This window comes from Nyctereutes procyonoides, unplaced genomic scaffold (genome assembly GCF_905146905.1).
Source record: "Nyctereutes procyonoides isolate TBG_1078 unplaced genomic scaffold, NYPRO_anot_genome, whole genome shotgun sequence".
Lineage (NCBI taxonomy): Eukaryota > Metazoa > Chordata > Mammalia > Carnivora > Canidae > Nyctereutes > Nyctereutes procyonoides.
In genome coordinates, this window is record NW_026575048.1 from 5,821,485 (window position 1) to 5,834,916 (window position 13,432).

Below are 13,432 nucleotides of genomic sequence, written 5' to 3' on the forward strand. Positions count from 1 at the left end.
AACTAATTTGCTGTTAGGTCTTCAGCTAAACTAGAATTCTGTGTGCATTCGCTGAAAAGTGTGTAGGTAAATGGCTGCAAACTTCAGACTGCCCGAATAATTTCTTAAAAGATCTTACAGAGGGAAGACAAGGGGGGGAAAAACAACAAAACGTGAAACTGCGTCCAGTAATAGGATTGAACAGATTTCCAGCCTCATACACGACAGGTTTTCTCTTTTCTTTTTTCTTTTCTTTTCTAAGAGTGCTTAGATGTCGGGTCAACGGCTAGGGCCACCTACCTTTCACAAAACTTTAAAATTACTGTGAAGTGCCGGAATGTGACCCCAGAAATCAGGATTTGTGCATAATTAATCACATTACTTCGCCGCCCACCAGGCGAGGCTCAGACCCGCGGCCTCTCAAGGGCAGTGTATGTAAATCCAGCCTCAGGATGCAAATTTCCCTAATGATTTCCGATTAATAGGATCCTTCTGATAGCCAAGGGAACCCTGGAAGCGTCCAGCCTTCTCGGAGCTCCTCGGCGCTCAGCACGGTTTCCAAGAAGTACTGGTTCTACCGACTTTGCTGGGGGGGGGGGGGGGGCTGCACGATCCCACACCAAACCTGTCGCTCAGGGCGCGCGTGGGTGTTGGGGGTTTTGTGCTGTCCTGACGTCGCTTGGCCTGATCTTAAGAGCCTGGACTCTACGCACGTCTCTCCCGTCGATGGCAAACTCGTGTGCGTTTTTACTTTCTCCCGAAATGCTGTCTGGTGACACCCCGCGGGTGGCGGGGGGACGGTGACTTGCCCTGCGCCCTGCAGAACCCGGCCGCGTGGCGGTGGTGTTAGGGCCGCGGAGCCCCCTCCGGGGGCGCCCTAGGGCGAGGGGCTCACCACGGGGAATCGGAATGCAGATGCACATGTGGGCTCCTGGGGTCCCCCCCCCCCGCCCCGCCCCGGCCGCCGGCCCGCCCGCCCCTCCCCCTCCCCCTCCCCCTCCCCGGGCCTCCGCTCCCCTCCCGCCCCGCGCTTACTGTACTCTATTTACCACCCCAGCTGGGCTCGCGCCCGCCCCGCCCACTCCGCGGGGATTGGCTGCGAACGCGGAAGGACCGAGCGCCCGCCCCGCGCCCGCGCCCGCCAATCGGATCGCCCGCGCGGCCTGATGGACGCGCCGCCCTCCGCCAATGGGGACGCGGGGAAGCCGGATCGTGGGCCCCCGGCGAGGCCCTATAAAAGCCGCCCCGCCGGGCTCCCGGCTTCATTCGGAGCCGAGCCCGGTGCCGAGCGCAGGAAGCTCCGCAGGCGGCGGCGGCGGCCTGAGCTCCGAGGCAGCCCGCTCCCTCCCGGTCTCTCCGTGCCCCCGCGCGGTCAGCATGAAAGCCTTCAGTCCAGTGCGGTCCGTGAGGAAAAACAGCCTTTCGGACCACGGCCTGGGCATCTCCCGGAGCAAAACCCCGGTGGACGACCCGATGAGCCTGCTGTACAACATGAACGACTGCTACTCCAAGCTCAAGGAGCTGGTGCCCAGCATCCCCCAGAACAAGAAGGTGAGCAAGATGGAAATCCTGCAGCACGTCATCGACTACATCTTGGACCTGCAGATCGCCCTGGACTCGCACCCCACGATCGTCAGCCTGCACCACCAGCGACCTGGGCAGAGCCAGGCGTCCCGGACGCCGCTGACCACCCTCAACACGGACATCAGCATCCTGTCCTTGCAGGTGAGACCTCCCCCCCCCGCCCCGCCCCGAGCAGGCCCGTGGTCCAGACCGCCGCAGTCCCAGTCCGGCCGGGACTTCCAGATGAGCTAATTAACTTTTAGGGCGAAAAAAAAAAAAAAAAAAAGATCTGCTATAGATTGAGTCGCGCGTGAAATTGCTGATAAGTTCTGACACGTTAATGCATCTGCCTTTGATTCTGAATTGTAGCACAAACGTGTTGAACGAAAGTTGCTGTTTTAAGTTGCTGCTCAAAAAAAAAAAAAGAAAAAGAAAGAAAGGACGGGGGGGGGCCGTTTCTTCTTAAGATGGTCTAATATCGCCTTTTATCCCCCTTTCTCTCGCAGGCTTCTGAATTCCCTTCTGAGTTAATGTCAAATGACAGCAAAGCGCTCTGTGGCTGAATAAATGGTGAGTGTTTTGCTCGTGCCTCCCCTTGGTAAACTGCCTCTTGGAGTGTGTGTGTGTGTTTTCGTGTGTGTTTGTGGCTGGGGGGACTTGTGTATCTGCAAAATTGGGGGGTTTAGTCGAGGACTGTGCACTTAGTTGTGTTGCCCGTAGTACATTGTCTGGGTACCCCTGAAGGAAGGGGCTCCCAGCTCTGGCTCCTCGAGATCACAGAGCATTCCTTCTCCTTTAAAAAAGAAAAAATACCAGCCGCTTACTACGAAGGTGGCAGAGGGAATGTGCGTCGGCTTGCTGGGCTTGCTGTGCCACACGTTATGCCCCGGCTCTCCCCTGCTGCTGCTCCGGTACTACGAGGTACTAACCTCCGTCTAATTAATCTTATCACCGCGAATTCCGTAGAGCTCCTCCTTCCCCAACGCCGTAGCCCTCCCAGGTTCGCGGGGGCCAAGCGCCCCAGCCCCTGTGATGTGGGATCCGACTTCCCTATCTGCTCACTAAAGGGCTGTTTTCAATCAAATAATTGTTACAAGAAGCAGACTGGCGCCTGTGAGCAGTGCTGTTGGAGATCCAAATAGGAGATTGCGTTGGGAAGTTTTTCCCTGGAGTCTCTGCTATTTTAATGTTTAATTTTCGCTGTCGAGGCCGAGTGTGTGTGTTGCATCTGGACGCCAGGGTTTGCCCAATCTTTGAGTGTTTGGTGGTTAAATGTTCAAACTGCGGCTTCCTCCCGGCGCCAGTCTGCCCGCCCCTGCCCTTAGGTTCCATTCTCCTAAAACATGCCTCTCCCCCAATCTTTTGCAGGTGTTCGTGACTTTTCTTTTTCTTTGCACAACAACAACGAATCCACAGGATCTTTTAAGGCGCTGAACTTCTTATTTTTCGACCATTTCACAAGGAGAACAACAAGTTGAATGGACCTTTTTTTAAAAAAAAAAAAAATGGAAGGAAAACTAAGAATGATCATCTTCCCCAGGGTGTTCTCTGACCTGGACTGTGATATTAGTTATTTATGAAAAAGACTTTTAAATGCCCTTTCTGCAGTTGGAAGGTTTTCTTTATATACTATTCCCACCATGGGGAGCGAAAAACGTTAAAATCACAAGGAATTTCCCAATTTAAGCAGACTTTGCCTTTTTTCAAAGGTGGAGCGTGAATACCAGAAGGATCCAGTATTCAGTTACTTAAATGAAGTCTTTTGGTCAGAAATTACCTTTTTGACGCAAGCCTACTGAATGCTGTGTATATATTTATATATAAATATATATATATATTGAGTGAAACCTTGTGAACTCTTTAATTAGAGTTTTCTTGTATAGTGGCAGAGATGTGTATTTCTGCATACAAAGTGTAATGATGTACTTATTCATGCTAAACTTTTTATAAAAGTTTAGTTGTAAACTTAACCCTTTTATACAAAATAAATCGTGTGTTTATTGAATGGTGATTGCCTGCTTTATTTCAGAGGACCAGTGCTTTGATTTTTATTCTGCTATGTTATAACTGAACCCAAATAAATACAAGTTCAAATTTATGTAGACTGTATAAGATTATAATAAACATGTCTGAAGTCAACACCTGAATCCTGAATGGTTTTTAAGATCTCTTTCTCTCTCTCTCTCACCTCCCTTAATTTAACCCTTTCTGCATCCCTTGACCACCTCCTCAGCCTTAGCAAACTGCTTATCAGATGCGTGGTGGGTGGCGCGCACTTGGGGGCAAAGGGCTGCTGCTAGCCTTTCGGGAGGGCTGGCCCGGCTGGGAGGGCTGTAAACAGAAGTTTCTCTTAAGTCCTGCAGGGAAATAATACTAGTTCTGTGTGCCTTGGGGGGGGGGGGGGCTGAGTTTTAAACCAAGAAACTGCTGTGGCAGTGATTCCTAGGTCATCCAAAATAACTGCAGAGTCTGGAAGGACTACTTGGCCTGAGTAAGTGCTGAGACCCTTTTGGAGTGTATGACACTGCTTGTCAACCAGAAGGAGTATGTCCTCCAGGTTCGGGACAGGATTTCAAAGATGCAGGGCAAGGGCCGAAGAGACCCCTGCGTGGTCCCGAGTGCTCCGTGGGGATTACAGCTGTGCTGTGGCCCTGAGCCGGCCGGTACCTCCTCCACCTCTAGCTCACCTGAGACAGGGCTTGGGCGGAGCCCACTTTCCAAGACAGGTGGCTGTGAAGTCGCCCTTCACCCTTGACTGCACCCCGACTGACTGCCCAGGGAAGGAACAGAGGGAGGCAGGGGGGGGCGGGCAGGCCTTTCAGGTCTCCGGGGGAGAAGGAGCAGCGCGCTCTCTCCACTGTGGCCCTCACCTGGCGGCTTTGGGACCCCGCTTCCAGACGCGCCCTTAACGTGGGCGCGTGTGTAAAATGCACACGTGTGCACGTATCCCCAACCGGGAAGACCCCTTCCTTGGGGGTGTGAGGGTGGGGTGGGAGGTTCTGGAAGGCTGGTGCGAGGTGGGTGGGAACCCGAGAAGGAAGGTGGGGAGGACGGGCGGGTGGGGATGGGCGACTCACCTGGGGCCACTTTCTCAGGCCCAGCCCAGCAGGTGTTTGGGTGGCGCCACCTCGTCTGCCCTGGCGGCGGTGGCGCTTCCGGCCCTGACTCGGAATCCGTCGCGGGGAGCGGGGAGCGGGGAGCGGGGAGCGGGGAGCGCGGGGCCAGGTGCGGCGGGGTGAGCACGTGCTGGGTCCGGGCCGTCGTTGTTGTTGATAATCATACCACCGGGGACGCCGCTGTGGCCGCCGCACCTGGGCGGGGCGGGGCGGGGCGGGCGGGTCATCCCGGGGCAGGCCGCCTTCAAACCTGCCCGCTGAGGTCGGGCCACCTGTCGCGTGTCCCCGGCGGCGCGCAGGGATGGGGGAGGGGAAGCGAGGACGGGCCCTGCCCCCCCCCCCCCGGTCCTTTCCGACGCCCCCAGGCTCTGCTCGCCCCGCCGCGGCCCGACCCCGACGGGGGCCTCCTGCAGGGGCTCGCGGGCTTCCCGGGGGAGGCCGTGCGCGCGGGGCGGGGCGGGCCCTTGGTGCACCTGCGCGGCCTCGGGAGCGGGGCCCTGGCGGCGCGGACGGCGACCCGGGGCAGCGGCGGCTTTCGGAGCGGACTCGGCGGCGGGGCTCGCGGCGCTTGGGCTCCGGCCGGTGGAGGCCGGGCGCCACCTGCTGGGCGCCGCGAGGACGGCGGCCCTGGAGCGGGGTCCTGGGGCGCGGGCCCCGAGGGGCGGGCCGCGGAGCCTCAGCCGGGGACGGCCCCTAGAGGGGGACTCTTCGTGCAAGGTTGCCTCTCTGGCTTGTGTAAGTGGTTTCCACGCGTGGATCTTATTCCCTCTCCGCTACTTCAGAGCTCAGACGGGGTCCCCTTTCGCAAATTAGCGTCTACTACCGATGGATTTTTTTTTTTTTGATCAAAGTGCCAGACATGATGACCCCCAGGCCCAGAAGGATGATAACTGGGTGGTGGAGGAAAACGAATTGTGAAGTCAAATGAAAGCCAGAGAGTTTTCCCTTCTCTTTTCCTTAAGTTTTCCTTTTTTTTTTTGCAATTTTATTTTTCCTGAAATGGCTTAATAACATTAACCAGGACCTCCAGTGCTGCAGTAAAGGAATAGGGGGTGAGAGAAGGGGCAACTTTGTCTTTTTTTTTAAATTGTATTTATTTATTTATTCATGACAGACACACACACAGAAAGAGAGAGAGACAGAGAGACAGAGGGAGAGGCAGGTTCCGTTCAGGGAGCCCAGTGTAGGACTCGATCCCAGGACCCTGGGATCACCATCTGAGCCTAAGGCAGATGCTCAACTACTGAGCCCCCCAGGCGTCCCAGCATCCTTGTCTTATCTGAGATTCCTTTTTTTTTTTCTTTTTTAAGATTTTATTTATTCTTTCATGAGAGAGGGAGGCAGAGACACAGGCAGAGGGAGAAGCAGGCTCCATGCAGGGAGCCCGACGCGGGACTTGATCCTGGGTCCCCAGGACCAAATCCAGGCCGAAGGCAGGAGCCAAGCTGCTCAGCCACGCAGGGATCCCCTTATTCGAGATCTTAATATGTCAGACTTTCTCCATTATGCATGACCTGCCTCTGGGATTTTGTTGTAATATATAGTCTTGATCAATTTTAGGAATAACCCTTTGTTAGGTGTTTTTTGCTTTGGGGAGATTTTGAATCGCAATTTGGGAGCAACTTTGGTAAAATATGTTTATTCTATTCATTGATACTGTTTTTCTCTAGTGTATTTCACTGACCTCTGGTGTGAACGAGCCTTGCAATTCTGTAATAAGTCCTAAGTAAGTATGAACATGAGGTATGATCACTTTTTATAGATACGGTTGGATTCTATTAGCTAATATTTTACTAGGAATTTTTGAGAATAAAATAGAGCCTGTGGTTTCTTTTCTTGTGTTATTCTTATCTGGTTTTGGAATCAAGTTCACGTGAACTTCAAACAATTAATGTACAGGTCAGTTTACATTTAATTTTAGTTCTCAAAGCCATGGATAAATCCTCGAAGGTAGGCAAACATGTGGTATCTCCATTCTACAGAACCTGGACTCACAGGCGTGAAGAGAGTGGCCAAGGGCACACCACAGTCAGTAGACAGACTGGGCCCAGTGTTTCACTTGAATGGTGAAGGGGCTTCTGAGGACAAAGTTGTAGAAGTTAGCAGGAAAGAGCATTCTTGTCCGTAAAACCCTGTTTCATGGAGCTTTTTGTTGTGGTTCAAGGATAATTACTTATGGGGCTTTCCACATTGTGAGTGGCAGCTCCAGGACCATCCAAATCCCTGTGGCCTGGCTCACCACACACCCTTCCAATTTCTGACACCCTCTGCTGCTGGAAAGGTGCCTCCAGCTCCCGAGCATCTTTCTGGGTGATGGTTCTGCTAAGGTTTTGAATGTCTGTTTCCTCATAAAGATCATCTGAGACAGAGACAGAATTGTCAAGAAGCCTAACAGGTATTTTGTTCAGTGCCCAGTGCTGACGTAGGCACTTAGAGGAGCACCCTCCACAGGTGCCCAGGGCGTTGAGGGCAGGGGGTGCGTCTAGGGAGGACACAGGCAGAGCGAGCTGAACATCAGAACCTGATGGGGGGGGGGGCACCTCCTGAGGGAAGCTGCCAAAACCAGCATGGCGGCATGGAGCCAACAGGGAACTGGAGAGAAGGCTTCACTCCCATGTGAAGCAGGACGTTGGAAGTGAGACAACTCTCTCTCTCTCTCTCTCTCTCTCTCTCTCTCTCTCGATCTCTCTCTCAGGCCTGCAATCTAAGTTAAAGTGTAGACCAAAGAGAAAATTATCCCTCATCCAGGACCATCATGGGGAAGCCCATATGTCCACAGGAGCTCCAGAGGGGAAAGAAACATCTCCCTTGAAAATTCACAGCCACAGGTCTGCCCTCCTGGGGAATGGAGACAGAAATATATACTGCCCCGTTCATTTGAGAAATTCTAATCATTAAGAAATTCTAATGCTGATAAATTAACATAAAAAATGATTCCTGGTGAGTGATACCCCTAGGGTGTTTGGCAGGAGCAAATGCAAAACTTCTCCAGAGTGAGAAGCCCTCAATACCGACCACACGAAATTATCATATTCAATGGCTTGCTGAAAGTAGGTTTACAATAAAAAATTTTAGAACCTACTGAAAACCAATTTCCAAGTGAAAGAAAGAATCAGCAGATACAATGAAGAAAAAGATTAGAAACCAAAGAGCTGTAGGCTCTAAGGTAAGGGTAACTAAAATGATGTGAGAAAAGAAATCAAAGAACTAATTAAAAACAAGAAAATCACAAGGTACAGTCACTGAAATTGAAAACGCAACGGAAGGTTCAAACCCAGATTAAAAACTACTGGAGCATTTCTAGATGCTAATAATAAACAGTCTGAAAAGGAAATTAAGGAAAAAATTCCAGGGGCACCTGGCTGACTTAGTTGGTGGGGTAGAGGATGTGACTTGATCTCAAGGTAGTGAGTTCAATCCCCACATTAGGGGGTGGAGCCGGCTTTTACAAAAGTAAAAATAAGAAAATTATTCCATTTAAAACAACATCACAATGAATAAAATGCTTACGAATTGATTTAGCCAAGTAAGTGAAAGACTTGTACACTGAAAACTGCAAAATGTTGCAGAAAGTAATTGAAGAATACATAAATAAACAGTAAAACCTCCCATGTTCATGAACTGGAGATTTTAATACTTTTAAAATTGCAATCCTACCCAGAGTAATCTACAGATTCAGTGCAATCCCTGTGAAAATCCCAATGACGTTTTCTGCAGAAATAGAAAAATTCATCCTAAAATTTATATGGAATCTAAGGGACCCTGAATAGCAAAAAATGATCTTGAAAAAGAAGAACAAAGTTGGAGAACTCACAGTTCCTGGCTTCAAAGCTTACTATAAAGCTATGGCAATCAAAGCAGTGTGGTACTAGTATAAGGACAAACATATTGACCAATGGAATAGACTAGAGAACCCAGAAATAAACCCTCACATATGTGGTCTAATGATTTTCAACAAGGATGCCAAGACCATTCAATAGAGAAGGGACAGTCTTTTCAACAAACTGGAGATCCACATGCAAAAGAACGAGTCAGACCCTTCTCTAACACCATATACAAAAATTAACTCAAAATGCATCCAAGACCTACACATAATGGCTAAAACTATAAAAGTCTTAGAAGAAAACATATGGCATAAGCTTCACGACATCGGAATTGGCAATGATTTCTTGGATATGACACCAAAGGCACAGGCAACAAAAATAAAAATAGACAAGTTGGACTCCGTGAAAATTTACAACTGTGCCTCACTGGACACCATCAAAAGGGTAGAAAGGCAAGCCACAGAATGCAAAAACGTCTTTGCAAATCGTAGATCTGATAAGGGATTAATAGCCAGCATATGTGGAGGGCTCCTGAAACTCAGCAACAAAAAACCAAACAACCCAATTTAAAAATAGACAAAGGACTTGAATAAATATTTCTCCAAAGAAGATATGTGAACAGCCAATAAAACATGAAAAGACGATCAGCATCACCAATCATTAGAGAAATGCAAATCCAAACCATAACAGCATTTCTACTATCAAAAAACAAATCAGAAAATAACAAGCGAACAGGCATTAGGAGGATGAGGAGCAGTTGGTACTCTTGTGCACTGTTAGTGAGAATGTAAAATAATATAACTGCGATGGAAAACACTATGGCATTACCTCAAAAAAATTAAAAAATAGAATTATCATATGTCCCAGCAACTCCACCTCTGGCTATAGATCCAAAAGAATTGAGGCAGGTTCCCAAAGAGATATTTTATGTCCATATTCATGGTAGCATCGTTCACAATAGCTAAAACATGGAAGCAACCCGTGTGTCCATCAACAGATGAGTGGATAAGCCACATGTGGTATATACATACAATGAAATATTACCCTTAAGAAGGAAGGAAATTCCAACATCTGCTATAAGATGAACCTTGACAACATGATGTTAAGTGAAATAAGTCAGTTATAGAAAAACAAGTACCATATGATTCCATGTATATGTGGTCCTTAGAGTGTCAAAATCACAGAATCGGAAAGTACAGACGTGGGTGCCAGGGGAAGGGGTATATATTTTCAGTTTTACAAGATGAAAGAGTTCTGGAGAGGGACGGTGGTGATGGTTGCACAACAGCATGAATGTACTTAATACCATTGAATCATACACTTTGAAATGATTAAGGTGGTAAATTTTTATGTTACGTGTATTTTGCCACAGGAAAAAGAAATTTTAAGCTGCTAGAGAGAGAATTAATGAACTGGGAGATGGATCTGGGGAGATAACCCAAAATACAGCACAGAGAGATAAAGATAACACAGAGATCAAATAAAGGTAGGACACAGAAGACGGAACGGGAAAGTCCAACACATAAGGCCGACTTTACTGAGGGTTGTGACAACAAAGGGGAAGGCGTGACAGCAAACCGGCAACTTGAACATTAGACACGTCTAATTATCAGACAAGCCTCCAGTCAAGCTAACGTGCCACACATACATATGTCCTAAAAATCGAAAAGAACATGTCCAACCACACGAGAGAAAGGTTTCACAGGTAAAGTAACACGATGGCCTTTACATACACAAGTAGGTGGTCCATTTCATTCATAGCAAGATAAGTATAAATGGAAACTACACCAGATACCAGTTCTCACCGAGCAGATGGACAGAAGACTAAAAGTGACCATACATTCTGTTGACCAGACCTGGGCGGGGACCAGACCTAGGGGGCGGAATCTTGTCCATCGTTCATGATAAAATGGAACGACCCCTATGCAGAGGAACTGGACACCAGCTAGCAAAATCATGTATGCATTTACTCTTTCACTCAGCTGTCCCAACCAAGGAATCTATCCCAAAGTCACCCTTGCAAAATATGAAATAATCTGTGCTCCCAGTTAATAGATTTGGCATTATTTTTAATAGCAAATGATTGGAAACAGCTTAAATGTCCATCAGTAGGAGCTGGAAATCTATAGTACCTCCATGATGCTGCACTGTGAAGAGGAAGAGCTCTTCTCTATACACTGATGTGAGCTTTCCAGTGTATGATGTCAAGTGGAGAGAGCATAGTGCAGGGCAGTGTGTGTAACAGACTAACTTCTGTGTCAGAGGGAAGGTATAGGGGCACCTGGGTGGCTTAGTCGGTTAAGCATCCGACTCTTGATTTCGGCTCAGGGAGTGATCTCAGGGTCTTGAGATCAAGCCCCATGTCAGGCTCTGTGCTGAACATGGAGCCTGTTTGGGATTCTCTCTCTCCCTCTGCCCCTCCTTCCCTGTTCATACTCTTTTTTTTCCCTCTCTCTCTCTCTAAAAAGAAGAAGGAGAAGGAGAAAGAGAAGAATATACACATAGAGATTCATATCTGTTTATATTTATAGAGAAATAAAATGGGAGGATAAACCAAAAACCAATTGAAATGGTTATTTTTTTAAAGATTTTATTTATTTATTCATGAAAGACACACACACACAGCGAGAGAGAGAGAGAGAGAGAGAGAGAGAGAGAGAGGCAGAGACACAGGCAGAGGGAGAAGCAGGCTCCATGCAGGGAGCCCGAGGTGGGACTCCATGCCAGGACTCTAGGATCATGCCCTGGGCCAAAGGCAGGTACTAAACCACTGAGCCACCCAGGGATTCCCTAAAATGGTTATTGATGGAGGAGGGATAGAACAAGGGAGAAATGTGATGTCTCCTAAAATATAGTTTTGACTATAATGTATTTTTTTAATTAAAGAAAAAAGCAATATATAAAAATTTTAAAATAATGGAACACATGAATCTAATTGTATCTCAGGTTGGTGATGTACCCATACCAAGCAAAGAATTATACCAGCTGACTGTAGAACACAATAGTTTTACTCGACGTGCCCAGTGGAGATGTTCTAAGGATGACAAGATCTGCAAAGAAATCAGTCATAAAGTTTATTTAGTTGTCATATTGTCAGTAATAATCTTGATACTGTTATTTCTAAACAGATAAATAGACATTATAAGGTAAGCAAGGAAATAATTATGCTTAATGGTATCAGGGACCAAGATTTTCAGGGTAAGAGAAATTAGTTACAAGTAAAAGTTAACAAAGAAAAAGCCCCAAAACCTCTGAACTGTAATTATCAATTGAAACTCACTTTTTCTCTTAAAAAAATTTTTTAATGTTCCACTGCAAATGCCAAGAAGCAGTGATGACTTGGCAGTAATAAGCACCCCCTTCCACTAATTTGTGTTCTCCAATACCATCAACCCCCAGACACAAGCAGGGCTCTCTGGAGAAATGGCTGATTCCCAGTCTAGGACAGGAAGTACAAATAAAAACAAAAAATTAAGAGGAGACAAAAATAAAATAAAACTTTTTGGGTCCCAGGGTAGGCTTCCAGAGCACCGACTCATTTAAAAAATTGATAATTAGAGGGAAATAAAAGGTAATTGTCCTGAGGCACCTGGATAGCTCAGTCAGTTAAGTGTCCAACTCTTGACTTCAACTCAGGTCATAACCTCAGAGTCATGAGATCGAGCCACATGTCAGGCTCATTCTCTGGGCATGGAGCCTGGTTAGGATCCTCTCTCTCTTCTCTCTCTCTCTCTCTCTCTCTCTCTCTCTCTCAGTAAAAAAAATAAAATAAAGTGTTTGTCCTGCCTTCCTAGTATGAGCTGTATGTCAGATAACCAGAAGAGAAAGACAAAATTAGCAAACCGCCATTCTGCAGTCCCTAACATCACAATGAACGAAAAGACTGCAATGTGTGATAACGAATGTGGCTGCTGAGGCAGGCAGTGGTGATTGATGTTTAGCAAAATCATTACGTGAAAGATTGATGGGGGACTTTATAGTGACATGATCAGGCTGTTTATAAGGAAATGCTTACTTGAACCTCTGAGTCGGTCACTACAGATCCAGACAAAGGACCGTGAGATGCGCCCTGGCGTGCTACCATCAGAAGTACACAGCATCCCTCATGAAATATTTTTAGGAAAACTTTTTTTTTCAATGACCCAGTTTGAAATAACATAAAGCCTCTAGATCTAACTTCCTGCCTGTGGGAAACAGGGGAGAGCAGGTGAAATGGGAAACTGTCAGAAGTCCAGGATGGAGGCTTCCTCAGAACAACTGACCCAGCTTTGTGAACACATGGGTGGCATTAAAGTCTGGCGCCTGGGGAGGAGGGGGGTGGGGGTCGGGGAAAGCTACCCTTGGCTACAACTTGAGAAATATAACAGTCAAGTGCCATGAATGGGTCTTGTTCAGCTTCCCAAACTCTAAGCAGGCAATTGTTTTAGACAGTGGGAGACATCTGAACGAACACTAGGCATCAGAATTAGTTGATGTGATGTTACCTAGGAGCATGGCCCTGCCTTTTAAGATGCATCCTGAAGTATTTACAGGCGAGGTGACATGACGTCTGAGAATTGCTCTAAAATATTCCAGAAAAAAAGGAAAAGAGAGCAAGTCAGATGAGACAAGCACAGCAGAACGCTGCTAGTGTCACAGCTGAGTGACGGGCACAGGACTGCACTCTGTATTTGGAAAGTCTCACCATTGGTATGTTAGAGAGATGTTCTTTTCTCCAAAGGCTCTGGCCTCCTCCCATGTTGCTTGGCATCCTGGTTCCCTCCGTCCAGGTTTACCTTGACCTGTAGCGTGGCTGGACTCTCCTTCCTCACCTGGCTCAGCTGCCTTTGCCCCCGCTGAGAGGAGACACCGCTCTGTGTGCCCAGGGATGTCTGTCATGCGTCCCACCAGCAGGCAGCAAAGAAAATCTCTACAAGGCCCAGAAATGTCTTCCTGTTCTGTCTCCTCCCC

At 47.9% G+C, this 13,432-nt stretch overlaps 1 protein-coding gene across 1 annotated transcript; it reads left to right on the forward strand.

The window, feature by feature from the left end:
• Positions 1-1,233: 1,233 nt before the first annotated feature.
• Positions 1,234-3,547, forward strand: ID2 (inhibitor of DNA binding 2). The gene is made up of 3 exons (XM_055326932.1): positions 1,234-1,704; positions 2,049-2,112; positions 2,911-3,547. Exons 1-2 carry the CDS (start codon positions 1,357-1,359, stop codon positions 2,103-2,105), a joined length of 405 nt encoding a protein of 134 aa, XP_055182907.1. The 5' UTR covers positions 1,234-1,356; the 3' UTR covers positions 2,106-2,112; positions 2,911-3,547.
• Positions 3,548-13,432: the final 9,885 nt, after the last annotated feature.

Coding starts and splice junctions, on each gene's coding strand:
- ID2 (XM_055326932.1), top strand. CDS start 1,357: ATGAAAGCCTTCAGTCCAGTGCGGTCCGTGAGGAAAAACAGCCTTTCG. Junction 1,705..2,048: donor TCAGCATCCTGTCCTTGCAG/GTGAGACCTCCC, acceptor TTTCTCTCGCAG/GCTTCTGAATTCCCTTCTGA.